The sequence below is a fragment of the Eublepharis macularius genome, chromosome 8, assembly GCF_028583425.1.
Source record: "Eublepharis macularius isolate TG4126 chromosome 8, MPM_Emac_v1.0, whole genome shotgun sequence".
Lineage (NCBI taxonomy): Eukaryota > Metazoa > Chordata > Lepidosauria > Squamata > Eublepharidae > Eublepharis > Eublepharis macularius.
The window spans coordinates 14,425,626-14,438,578 of record NC_072797.1 but is presented as its reverse complement, the minus strand read 5'-3'; the positions used below and the strand labels follow the sequence as shown (position 1 = coordinate 14,438,578).

Sequence of the window (12,953 nt, the reverse complement as noted above, 5' to 3'; positions counted from 1 at the left end):
GCCAGCCAGCCAGCAGCTCCCGCGCTTGCTTGGATGCGCCCCGGACGCAGCCCTCGCCCGCTGCGCCCCGCGGGAAGAGCGCCCTGCCGGCCGGGACATGTCGGTGTCGGAGCTCTACACCAAGGTAAGGAGGCGGGCCGCGGTAGGGCTGCTCTCTTCCGCGCTGGCCCCCGGCGAGGCGCCCAGGCTGGGCTGGAGGCGGCTTGGGTTGCCTTCGCCCCGGTTGGATAATGCGCGCTCGCCCCGCTTTAACGATTGTTGGCGAGCGGATTGCCCTCTTTCGCAGCGGGAAACGCGCCTGCGAAATACTGCTCAAGTGCATTGTGCGTTATCGAGTCTGGGCGAAAGGAATGTGCCTCCCCCCGAATGGAGGTTTTTTTTTTGGTTCGGCTACTTTCCCCTTCGCTGGCTCGTTTTGCTTTTAGCTCGGACTCGGGGCTTCGCTGCAGTGCCCGTCGCAGAGGAACCGTTGTTGTTGTGTCTTTGTGGTAGGTTTGCCAACCTCCAGGTGAGGGCTGGAGATATCCTGGAATTGCAACTGCTCTCCTGGCGACAGGGATCCATTCCCCCTGGGGAAAATGGCATTATACCCCGCTGACCCTCCTAAACCCTGCCCCTCCCTATGCTGCACCCTCAACATTTCCAGGAACTTCGTCACTCTTCCCTCTTGCGCGCTGGACTTTGGCGTTTCAAAAGGACCATGTGGAATCGGCTTGTACTGAGTCAGCTCCATTACAGCCAGCATTGCCTGCTCTGCCTGGCGGCAGTTGGAGGAGCCTTTTAAAACTGATGGCTGGGGTTGAATCCGGGACCTGCCCCATAGACTGCAGGTGCTTTGCCATGGTGAGAAGGGAAGTCTCCCTAGGGTTGCCAAACTCCCGGTGGTGACAGGAGATCCCCCGGAATTGCAACTGATTTTTTTATTGACCAAGTCCAGTTCCCCTGGAGAAGATGCCTCCTTTAACTCTGTGTTGTTATATCCTGCTGAGGTCCCTCTCCTAATAAACCCCACCTTCCCCAGGATCCACTCTCAAAATCTCCAGGAATTTCATAACCCAGATCTGGCGACTCTAAGCCCTCCACAGTCGTATACTCCCAAGAGCCTGCCTTATAATGAGCCAGGCTATCCATCTATCAAGGTCTGGATTGTCTCCTCTGGCTGGCAGCAGCTCTGTAGGATAGAGGACTTTCATGTCACTGCCTTTTTAAAGCCAGTTTGGTGTAGTAGTTAAAGAGTGGCAGGACTCTAATCTGGAGAGCCAGGTTTGATTCCCCACTCCTCCGCCTGAAGCCAGCTGGGTGACCTTGGGTCAGTCACAGCTCTCTCAGAGCCCTCTCAGCCTCACCCACCATACCGGGTGATTGTCATGGGGATAATAATAACACACTTTGTAAACTGCTCTGAGTTTACAAAGTTGACCTGAAGGACGGGATCTAAATTAAGTTGTCCTGAAGGGCAGTATATAAATTGAATGTTGTTGTTGTTGTTATTGTTAAAAACTGGCATTGCCGGGGATTGAACTCTGGACCAGTGGTTCCCAACCATTTTATGTGGACTCCTTTTAACTTAAATAAAAAATTGTGGACTGTTAGTATCTGTGGACAGAAAGAGCAAAACGACAGTGTTTTTTGTGCGTATAGATTTGTTGCACCCCTTGTGGACCTCCGAGGGTCCCCAGATCCCAGCCTGGGCACCGCTGCTCTAGAGTCTCTGCATGCAAAGTGTATGTCCCGTCACTGAGCCACGGTCTCTCCTTTAATGCCCTGCCTTCTGCCTTGTGGGTAATTTTGGAACCCCTGGGGAGGAAGTTGTTTCTTCTATGGACGGAGTGGGGGAAGTATCAGTGTGAAAGCCAAATTCATTCCCCTTTTTTCAGATGGGGAAACTGTGATGGAGTGATGCTTAAGGTCTCCCCAATGGCTCCCCACCAGTGTGGTTCGAGGCTAGAGTTTGGGGCGTTCGGATCAGGGAGATTTGGGTTTGAATCACTACACAGTCTGGCTGGTGGCTACCTCGGGTTAATTCACCTCACAGGGTGGTTGTGGGGTATAATCACGGGCTGCTCCTATATGCTCTGACTTCCAAAACCAACAGGAGATATCAGGTTTGAATTTGGGTCTCGTGGGACCTGGCCTGCCTCTAGAAAGGAGGTAGCTGTGTTTGTCTGAATATGTCGGTCCGGAAGGTGCCTCAAGGCTTGTGGTGTGCGGAACAGGCTGCCTCTCGGCCGAAGTATGAATCTCCAGTCTCCCGAATAATCTTCCTTGTGGCTGTCTAGAAAGGCAGTTGAAACTTTGGTTGCTATGAGGCTCTGGCTGCAGCAGCAACGAACACTTTAACTGGCATCTCTCCACCCACCTGTTCCCTGCCAGGTGTAGCGCCAGGAACACCCTTCCGATGACACCATCCGCTGCAATTCGTTTTGGCTCCCTCCTTTTCCTGAAAGCTCTGCTCCAGGCCTTCCCCGCAATCCGTGGCTGCTCTCCAGCCTCGGAGGGGGGTGGGGAGAGAAAGACGAATGAAAGTATTTTGCTCTGATTCGTTCACTGCCGTGCGTCTCCGACAATGCCTGGGGGGCACATTTCCCCCTTTTCTATGGCGCCAGGAGCCCCTTAAGAACATGAGGAAGGGTGGTGTGTGTGCCCTGCGTGATAGACACTAAATGTATAATTTTTAAATTTTTCTGCCTTGCTTGGGGCAAGCTTAACCAGAGAAGTGACTCTCCACCAAAGGTTGCCAACCTCCAGGTGGTGGCTGGCGATCTCCCGGAATTACAGCTGATCTCCAGGCAACAGAAATCAGTTCTGAAGAAAGTGGCTGCTTTGGAGGGTGGCCTCTATGGCACGATCCCTCGAGGCCCCTCTCCTGCCCTTTCCAAGCTTCACCCTCCAAATCTCCAGGAGTAACCCAAGTTGGAGCTGGCAACCCTACCTTCTACCTGAGATCTGGGGCAGGGGAGGGTTCTTCCCCCTTTCCCCTGCCACCATGGGGCTGCTACCCCGTCCCCCAAAACAGAGGGTCAGATGGTGTGAATGTAGGGGTGCCAGTTCCAAGTTGGAAATTCCTGGAGATTTGGGGGGTAGAACCTGGAGAGGTTCGTGTTTGGACGGGAAGGGACTTCATTAGGGTATAATGGCATAGGTCCACCCTCCAAAGCTGCCATGTTCTCCGGGCAAACTGATCTCTGTAGCCTGGAGCTCAGTTGTAATTCCAGGAGATTTCCATCCCCCACCTGGAGGCGGGCAGCCCTATATGAATGGCACCCTACTAAAATCTCAACTCGTGCCAGTTGGGTCTTGCTTTGGGCCAATCTAGGGAGATGGCGGTGGCCTTTGCTCCCAGGCCGTCCCAGCGTCTGGCCTCTTCCTGCTCCAGGTGGCTGACTTCCAACCTGCTGAGCAAGCCTTTACCTTCTAGAGCAGGAGGTGAGGGAGGCAGGACTCCTCCTGCCGGTTCCTCCCTGGGTCCTTCTGCCCGCCCTTTCTGCCTGCAGTAGGATGCATGTGATTTTTAAAAAAGATAAATGCTAGTTCTCAGTCTCCAGTGGCTTGGCTCGGTTTCGTTCGGAGCGCCTTTCTGTCTTCTAGGCCTGTTGCTGCTGTGGGCCCTGTTGGCAGGGTGCTGTGGGATGGAGAGAGATGGCGTCTGTGTGGATGGGCAGTTTCGATTTAGAGGGCCTTGCCCCGCGGTGAGTGTGTAAGCGTTTGTACATATGGAGGTTGGATGGCTCACCTTTTTTTGTTGCTGATGTGTTTGGGACAGGAGGACTTAAGCGGCATCCTTTTCTTTGTTGACAGAGCTGGGATGTTCAAAGTAATCCAGGGGAGAGTGCCTCTGGGCATGTGCAGAGTGTATTTTCTTTGGGTAGAAGTTTCAAAGTTTGAGAATGCCGTTTCAGTGGAAGCTTGATTCTCTTCAGGAATAAACTGGACGCTCTGATTACTAGAATGGCTTTGTCTTTGGGCAATCATAACTGGTATTCCTACTATTGCTGTTAAATCGAAAAGAGTCCAGTAGCATCTTTAAGACTAACCAACTTTACTGTAGCATAAGCTTTCGAGAATCACAGTTCTCTTCGTCAGATGCTATTAGATACTATTGCTGTCGTGTCTCCTGTTGGGGAAGGAATTGTGGTTTGTCCATTGGCTGTGAAGCCAATGTATCTTGTTTATGGCTTTTTGCATTAGCCACGGGGGTGGCAGTGCCTGCCTGCCTGCTTACTGATGTGTGTGTGTGTGTGTGTGTGGTTGTGTGTAATAACATTTTATTTCAGGTTGGCTGTGAAACTTATAGGCCAGGGCAATGTACTGTCAGTGACAGTGTGCCAGGCAAATGAGGTATTCGTCACTACTTGGCCAGAAAGAAAATAGACTGGTTTTAGAGTAGGTTGAGTGATGCTGGGATAAAAGGAGATCACTCTCAGGTAAGCCACCCAGAGTTCCTTGGCAGACAGGTGAGATACAAGTGCAGTACATGAGAAGGAATTTCAACAGAGGGCAGCTCTTCTTACACTGAACAAGCGTGGTGGTTAGAGTGCCAGGCTATGGTCCGAGAGACCCACGTTCAAATCCCCACTCTGCCATGGAAGCTTGCTTGGGCCAGTTACTCTTTCCGCCTGATCTACCTCACAGGGTTGTTGAAAGGATAAAAGAGAGAAGGATGTTGTAAGTTGCTGAAAAGCAACATATACATTCCTAAATAAATAAAGCAAGGTTACCGATGCCAACGTTTTGAACATAAAAAAACACAAAAAGCTGCCTCTCTCTCTTTTAAACGAAGGATTCCTGTTCTTTATATGTTTACTTTTGGCTGGGTGTCACAGTTGTTCGAAACCCTCGTAGTTTCTCACTCTGCAAAGTGGACAGCCGGGAATTTGAGATGATGATATTCTAAGGAATATGCAGTTGGTTGTCAGACAATGAATGAATGGGATGTCCAGAGAATTCTCCCGATCAGCCACATACAGCACGTTCAGCTGCGGATCTGTGACTGGATTTCGTAGCCAGTACTTCCACCTTAAAAGCAGCCACTGATGGAGGGATCGGGGGACGAGGGAGTCCGACCCTTTTTCCTCTGTGGGATGTGCCTGCAAATACCAGTTCCTTTGCCAAACAGTCTTGTGTGGCACCAAAACCCACAGAGTACAGCTGCCAACTATTCCCTCTTTGGCAGGGCTTCGGTGCCTCTAATTATGGTGCGACAGACAGTAATTCAACAGGTGTCACCTTTTCTGAAATGGAGGTGTAGCCATGAAGGGGAAACTTGTTGAATTTGCTCTTGTGCTGTTAAAAGTGCAACAGCCCTGCCGTAAGAAAAAAAATACCAACAGTGCCACAGATTTGTGTGTGTGTGTGTTCGTTCATCTTTTAAAAAATCTCTTATGAGAGTCATCATCGCAGCTGGATTGGGCTAGGAAAAGGCTGACTGGGGGGAAGGCAGGTAGGAAGAGAAAGGAGAGAAACCCAAAGGGGTGTCTAGAAAACCCAGGGGCTGTTTGCATTGACTTTTCCAAAGCCAAGCAGGAACTGCAGGTTCTCTGAATCCTGCAAACATTACTCCTCTTAAGCAAAACTCGGCAAGCCTTTCGTTGTCCCCTGCTTAAAGGATCAAAAATGCTTGTGGGTTGTCGTACCCGCCAGCCAGTTTGATCACAGCGACAGGCTTCCATTTCCTGCTGTTGATGGATTCTTTGGTGCTGGGCGGGACTTCCTGGGAAACCTGCCGTGACCTCATTGCTCTCTGTAAGGGAAGGGCAGAGCATGAACAAATCAGGCACACGGGAAGCTGGCCTTTGTGGGCAGCAAACAAAGCCGCTCATTGGCTGTTAGTTATTCTCTTGGTTGATGAAGAAAAATACTTTGTTGTTTTTTTAAAATTGGGAGAGGGGATTGTTTGTGTTGGCAAACGTGAGTGCCTCGCACCACGCTAAATGAGAAAACGAGCGTTGCCAACGCTCTGGTTAAGAAAGGCCTCTTTCTTTTCCCTGCCCTGGGCATTCCTGAAACTCGAGACCTATTTCTTTTCCAGAGTTGGCAGCCTTGCTATGTCTGTCGCAGCCAAAAGAAGGAGTCTCGTCGTGCCTTAAATAGTTTTCTGTGCGCTTTGCTTTCTGATTCAGGGCTCCAAGTCCGGTTGTTTGTTGGATGCCTGGTGGAATTTTTGCTTAAATATTTTTGTCAACCTCCTTGAATCTCAGAGCCAAGCTACAAGTGACGCCTGACACAGGTTGGACACTTGTCAGCTTCCCTCAAGTTTTGATGGGAAATGTAGGCGTCCTGGTCTTGCAGCTGTAATGGAGAGCCAAGCTGTAAAACCAGGACGCCTACATTTCCCATCAAAACTTGAGGGAAGCTGACAAGTGTCCAACCTGTGTCAGGCATCACTTGTAGCTTGGCTCTCAGTGGGGAAAAGCCGGAAGATGAATAAAGGAAGTAAACAAGTGGTGGCACCTTGATGAAAAACAGGAGTCTATCCACACCTGAAACACTTAACAAAATTTATTCCAATGTAGGCTTCCATGAATCAGATCTCACTTCATTGGGTGCATTACCGTATAAATACATTGGACTGATTTATATACACTGGTGCAACTCGATTCCTTTTTTATTCTGCTGCTGTGGACTAATGCTGTTTACCATCCTGGAGTTGTAGCATTTTAAAGATTAACACACTGACTCTAACGTAAGTTGCAATACAATACAAGTGGTTTTAGGGCGGCCAGCTCTGGGCTGGGACATTCCTGGAGATCTGGAGGGTGGAAACTGAGCCGGGCAGAGTTTGAGGAGGTAGGGCATAATGCCATAGAATCCGCCATCTGAAACATCCATTTTCTCCAGGTAAACTGATCCCCGTCACCTGGAAATCATTGTAATTCTGGGAGATCTCCAGCCTCACCTGGAGGTTGGCAACCCCAGGTGTAGAGGCCACTACAGATACCACTCAGTCAGAAAGTGATATATCACACGGGCCAGGTGGCGGGGGTGGAATTCTGAACAGTGTATGGATGACAGGATATGGTAGACAGATTCCTGGACCATTGCAGCAAGACACAGGTTCTTGGTTAAATGGTTTTTATTCAGAAATCAGATCATTTCCATATGTATGTCCATAGGACTACTCAGAAGCAAGGTAAGCCTCTAAGCAGCAAGAGTAAAAGTTGATAGGAATGGCATCATGTGAGAGAAACTTCTCTTTTAACATTCAAGTTGCTCTTCCCACCCCCCACCCCCCAATCATAAACAAGATTTTGGCACTTTTCTTGTGTGAGAATGTTTCACGTATTTGTAATCCCAAGCTGAGTCACTAGGAAGCAAAATCGAAAAGAGTCCAGTAGCACCTTTAAGACTAACCAACTTTACTGTAGCATAAGCTTTCGAGAATCACAGCTCTCTTCTTCCTGAGTAGATATAGCATCTGACGAGTAGATTGGCATCTGAGTAGATTGGCATCTGACAAAGAGAACTGTGATTCTTGAAAGCTTATGCTACAGTAAAGTTGGTTAGTCTTAAAGGTGCTACTCGACTCTTTGATTTTGCTACTACAGACTAACACGGCTAACTCCTCTGGACTAGGAAGCAAGACATAGCAAAGTCTGAGAGGGAGTACAAGGTCAGAAACACTGGAAGCTGTTACAGTCCATTAGATAAACACCTGTGAAAGCCTGTGAAAGAAATAGTTATGACTCTGGTAAAATGACATCGAGTTACAGCAGGATACATTGGTTCAGCACAAAAGGATCTTTAAAATTGGCATGGATGGGGCTCAGACATGACACAGTGGAGCTAAAAAGCAATGAAATGTGAGGACAGTCTGTGACGTTTCTGTACAAAGCCCATACAAGATAAGTGCAGCGATGATTCATAGCTGCTGTAATTGCCACGAACCAAAGCTGCTGAGATTCGTAAGGATCCCTATACAAAGATCTCCTGTTCCCTTACGTACCATCTGTTGCTTTAAATACGTGCGCCTATGTCAGCCCTGCAATTGCTTATGTTCCGTTTCAGCATTTCTTCAACTCTGTATTGGATTCTTGCTAATGTTATGTCTTTGTAAACTTGTGTTTGTTTACTCTATGGCATTGTTTATGAAATTGTCCTTGATACTGACTGTACTAATCTCACACTGTGTAATCCGCCTTGAGTCTCAGTGAGGAAGGCGGACTATAAATGACATAAATAAAAATAAATAAATAAAATAAAAAATGTGTAGGACTTTTTGGAGCAGGTAACTTGAGCTCTTCTTTCCTGGGTGTGTAACCATCAAGGTATATTTTTACTAGGCTTTTGGCCACATAAGTTGTTAGCTTGAATCTAGGATGAATGGTAGGGGAACTGGTTTTAACAGTGTGATTCTGTGGTTTCTAGGTACGGGTTGATGTGGCTCTGTAATGACTCTCTGTTTTGCTCAGTGCCTGTAAAACTTGCTTATGTGAAAAATCCAGTTTCTTGAGGATTGTCAGAAACATGATGATGTCCAGAAGAGACTGTGAGTTTGATCATTACATGAGATGCAGTTGTGTGTAGATTCCTCCAGCAAGGAATTGCAGATGCGACATGATGAGGGTTAAGTTGGGTGCCGGAACGCAGCTCCTGATTGAAGGAGCTGATATTTTCGGAGGTTTGCCTACAGATGTGATTTATTCAAGAGGCATCAACCGAAGCGTTTCCTGTGATTTCAACGTATTAATATTTTGCCTCTCTGTCAGTTCTTATTGCTTAACAACCTCCGGCTAGCCCCTGGGCATCGGCTCTGACTGAAACGCAAGGGATAGTTGCCCAGGGGCCAAGGCCCATAATATCAAGCAAGACGCATGTTCCCTTTCAAAAGGGGAAAAATATGAGGGCTGATCAATACACCACACTTCTTTTACTGGTATATGCAAAACAGTTTTAGGTATGTCTGTAAATATACACTATGTGCACACATGAGTTTTGCATTTCAGGTCTGTGTATATTGGAGGAACTAAGTGTCCCAGAGTGAGCCTGGGGAAGCCATGCTCTAAATGTTTACTCTCGAGGAAGCTGAATTACATGGCAGCTTCTGGCTCAGTGCAAATCCGTTAGGAGGGAAGCCTAGAAGAACCCAATATCTATTTAGAAGACCAGAAGTTTAAAAAAAAATTGTGTAATTGGTAGATTAGCTTAAGAATGTGAGGGTACCCTTCTAGACGACCTCTGCAGGTTGTGGGAGGTGGAACGTGTCATGATTTTGAATACTTCCCCTGTTTAAAAAAAGCTACAGGCATGTAGTAAACCTAGAATAGGGAAGTGAAAAGTTAATTATGTATTAGTTTCCTAAACACGGAGAGTTTTTAACATGGATATTTTGGGGGCGGGGGGGTAAGGGAGAGCCTGATAACTCACAACCCTGCATCTGGAAATAGTGCAGTCAAGGAATCGATCGCTGCGTTCTACCTAAGGTGCAGAATTGCTCTCAAAGGTTCTGTGCTCCCCGCTGCTCCATGTGATGAGACCATTATTCATGCGCTCACTCCCTGCCAGGGTTGCCAGTCTCCAGGTGGTGGCTGGAGATCTTCCGGAATTACAAGTGGTCTCCAGGTGACAAAAATCAATTCCCCGGGAGAAAATGGCTGACTTGGAAGGTGGATTATATGATATTATATCCAGTGGAGGCCCCTCCCCTCCCCAAACCCTGCCCTCCCCAGGCTCCACCCCTCCAAATCTCCAAGAATTCCCAACATGGACTTGACAACCCTACTCCATGTGTATGGTATGTCTGCCAGGGTGGTGTAATGGTAAGTGTTGGATTAGGGAAAATGTGGGTTTGGGTCCTCATTCAGCTGTAAAGATCTTGGGTTGACCTTGGGCTAGTCATACACTGGCTGCTTCCACGGACGTTGGATAATCCACTTTCAATACTCTTTAGTGAACATTTGAAACTGATTTTCCATGCGTGGAACAAAAAATCCACTTCAAAAGGATTGCAAAAGTGCATTGAAAGTGCATTATTCAACGTGTGTGGAAATGGCCACTGTTGGCCTAACCTACCTTATAGGGTTGTTGTAAGGATAGAGCAGAGGATGGGAAAACCATATTTGCCAAACTTGTCTACTAGTCCGTCTGGTAATGTGTTCGTGCTGCATTTCATACCCCAGATGCAGGTAATTCCATCTGTCCCTACAGTCAAGGGATCACCCACTGGACAAAAGCCAGGCAAGTGTTTGTGTTTTAAAAAAGAGAGAAAGAAAATCCAGATTTTGTTTTCCGACAGTCTTCAATGTGTTATCCCACGGCACTAAATAACAAATCTTTCACTGAAGTGTTTCATCTGCATTTAACTGAAAAGAACTGGGTTTGCTTATGGCTTCTTTTCACTCTTCTGAATACAAGCAAGAGATCACTGTATGAAAGTGATTATTTTAATAACTGCATCAAGGTTATCCACTCAGTTGGGAAGTTCACTATAAGGGAGGCCTAAAATATTTAAAAGGACAAACCCCTTAACAACTAGGCAGAATGATAATTTTACATTTTGGGAAGTTGGCAATCCATCTATCATCGGTTTGTTGTTCTGATGTGTGATAGGGGGAAAAAACTCCTTACCATTTGGAGTTGCCAACCTCCAGGAGATGGCTGGAGATCTACCGAAATTACAACTAATCTCAGCCCCAACTGTATTGTGGGGAGAGTCAGAGTGGTGTAGTGGTTAAGAGCTCAGGACTCTAATCTGGAGAACCAAATTTGATTCCCCACGCCTCCACTTGAAGCCAGCTGGGTAACCTTGGGTCAGTCACAGCTCTCTCAGAGCTCTCTCAGACCCACCCACTGTATAGGGTGATTGTTGTGAGAATAATAATAATAACACTTTGTAAACCACTCTAAGTGGGCATTAAGTTGTCCTGAAGGGCGGTACATAAATCAAATATTATTATTATGTACTAATATATTTGTGTATAAATCGAATGTTGTTGTTGTTATTATAACTGACTTTGTTCACTGATCTGAGTTGGGCACTAATCTGTCCAGAAGGGCGTATATAAGTATAGTTATTAAGAGAGCTGTTGTAGCATAGTGGTTGAGTAATTGGATTGTGAATCAGCATTCTGCTAGTTCGACTCCCACTGCTGCAATGAGCTTGGTAGGTGGCCTTGGGTAAGCCTCTCGGCCCCAGCTGTATTGTAGGAATAATGATATCAGAGACTTTGTTCATTGTTCTGAATTGGGGACTGATTGGTCTAGAAGAGCAGTATATAAGCACTGTTGTTGGTGTTGTTATCGTATTTCTAGCGTCTTCCTTTCTCTTATTTTAAGTCTGCATATAGAAACACACAATGGTATTGCTTGCTCTGCCTGGAAACAGCTCTCCAGTGCCTCAGATAGAGGCCTATCCCAGAATGTTTGATGCAATGCCACAGATTGTACCTTGGACCTTCCACAAACCAATGTGGTGCTTTGGCTGTGAGACAGCACAGAATCTCTTTCTCTCCTCTCTCTGTTTGAAGAATGTCTGCTTTTTTTTTTCAAATGCACAGTTTTTTCCCCCGTCTGAAGGAATTCCCTTCAGATGTGGGGAGAAAATGTGCCGCGCTCCCGACAAGTCCTTGGATCTCTTCCAGCTCCGTCCTGCCTTTTCTGCTGACTGGGCATTTTCGGAACCTCTCGGAAAGTCCATCTCTGTTTCATCCAGCCCTGGCAGGTGCTGAGCGTCTCTCCCAGGAGAAGGCACAGTTCACGTTCTCCTGCTTAAAAAAAAAAGCAAAATAAACCTTTTGTTGAAGAAAAAAGAGGGTGCATTATAGGTGGCAGTGATGCATACTGAATCCGAATAGCTTGCTTTTAGGCCGAGGCGCCTGGCTTTGTAGGTTTACGACACCGTAAATAATAATGTTTCCATAAAAACCTGGGGAATATTCTTATTAAACAGTAAATAATGCCCGACGCAGGTGTTTTTTCTTTGAAAAGCAAACAAAGCCTGCAGGCAGGTGGTCTGTCAATGGTACTTTGGGGGTAAGGGCCCAAGAAGTGTGTTGTGTGTGATAATCTCTAAAAGCATCCGTTCCTCCCCTCTCTTAGGGTTGCCATCCTCCAGGTGGTGGCTGGAGATGTGCCAGAATTACAGGCCATAGAGATCAATTCCCCTGGAGCAAATGGCTGCTTTGGAGGGTGGGCTGTATTTTAAGTTTGCAGGCAGTAACTGAGAGTTTCTGAAATATACCACTTTTGTCAAATCTTGCGGGCAGTATCCCTCTACCACATGCCAGCTTGCTACAGGAGATCCTTTTGCAAGAGATACCAGAGCTTGGCCGGTGTAGCAAGCCACAGATGCTTCTTATTCCGAGTGCCACATGACCTGGAGAATTGGACATATCCATAGAATGACTCTTCAAATTGGGTAAAATTATCCAATTTGGCTTCAATTGACTATGCCTTGTTCACCGTCTTCCAATTTATCTCTAACATTATTCATATAAAGACTACCAAATGCCACCTCCTGCTCTCAGGACAGCGTGTTACCCACCAGAGTGGCATTTAAAATTGCTGGCCTTTATTTTTCCAATTAGACGATTCTCCGTTATTGCGTCCTTCTTCCCAGCATGCAGGTCCCGTCATCTAACACGATCACCAAAGGAGCAAGAAGTCTGCCAGCATTTCACTCCAAACGCAGGCGAGGCGAATGTTAAGATCTGGGTTTTTTCCCTTCTCCAATTTTTTTTTAAAAATTGTCACATCTGTTCTGGTGAGCTTGAAAGTTTACGCAGTGTTTCTGTCATTTTGGTTGGCCCTAATAAAGAAAGTTTACATGGATTTTGCTTTTTGTTTTCTAGTCCTATTGCCTTTATTGAAAGTTGACGCTTCTGAGTAGAGGAGGCGGTAGATTCAAAGAGGGTGTTGAGGCCAGGGTTACGTGATGTCAAAACCGGAGAGCAAAACATCTTTTGGCAGAAATTATCAGATTCCCGCCCCCTGCTTGTTCATCTGACTGGCTCAACACC

At 46.9% G+C, this 12,953-nt stretch overlaps 1 protein-coding gene across 2 annotated transcripts in view; it reads left to right on the top strand.

The window, feature by feature from the left end:
- Window positions 1–12,953, top strand: part of MYO5B (myosin VB) — a 374,307-nt gene continuing 361,354 nt past the window's right edge. For both annotated transcript variants that reach the window (XM_054986803.1, XM_054986802.1), the window contains exon 1: window positions 1–124. In XM_054986803.1, the coding sequence (XP_054842778.1) occupies window positions 98–124 (27 nt within the window). In that variant the 5' untranslated portion in view covers window positions 1–97. The remainder of the gene's footprint in view (window positions 125–12,953) is intronic.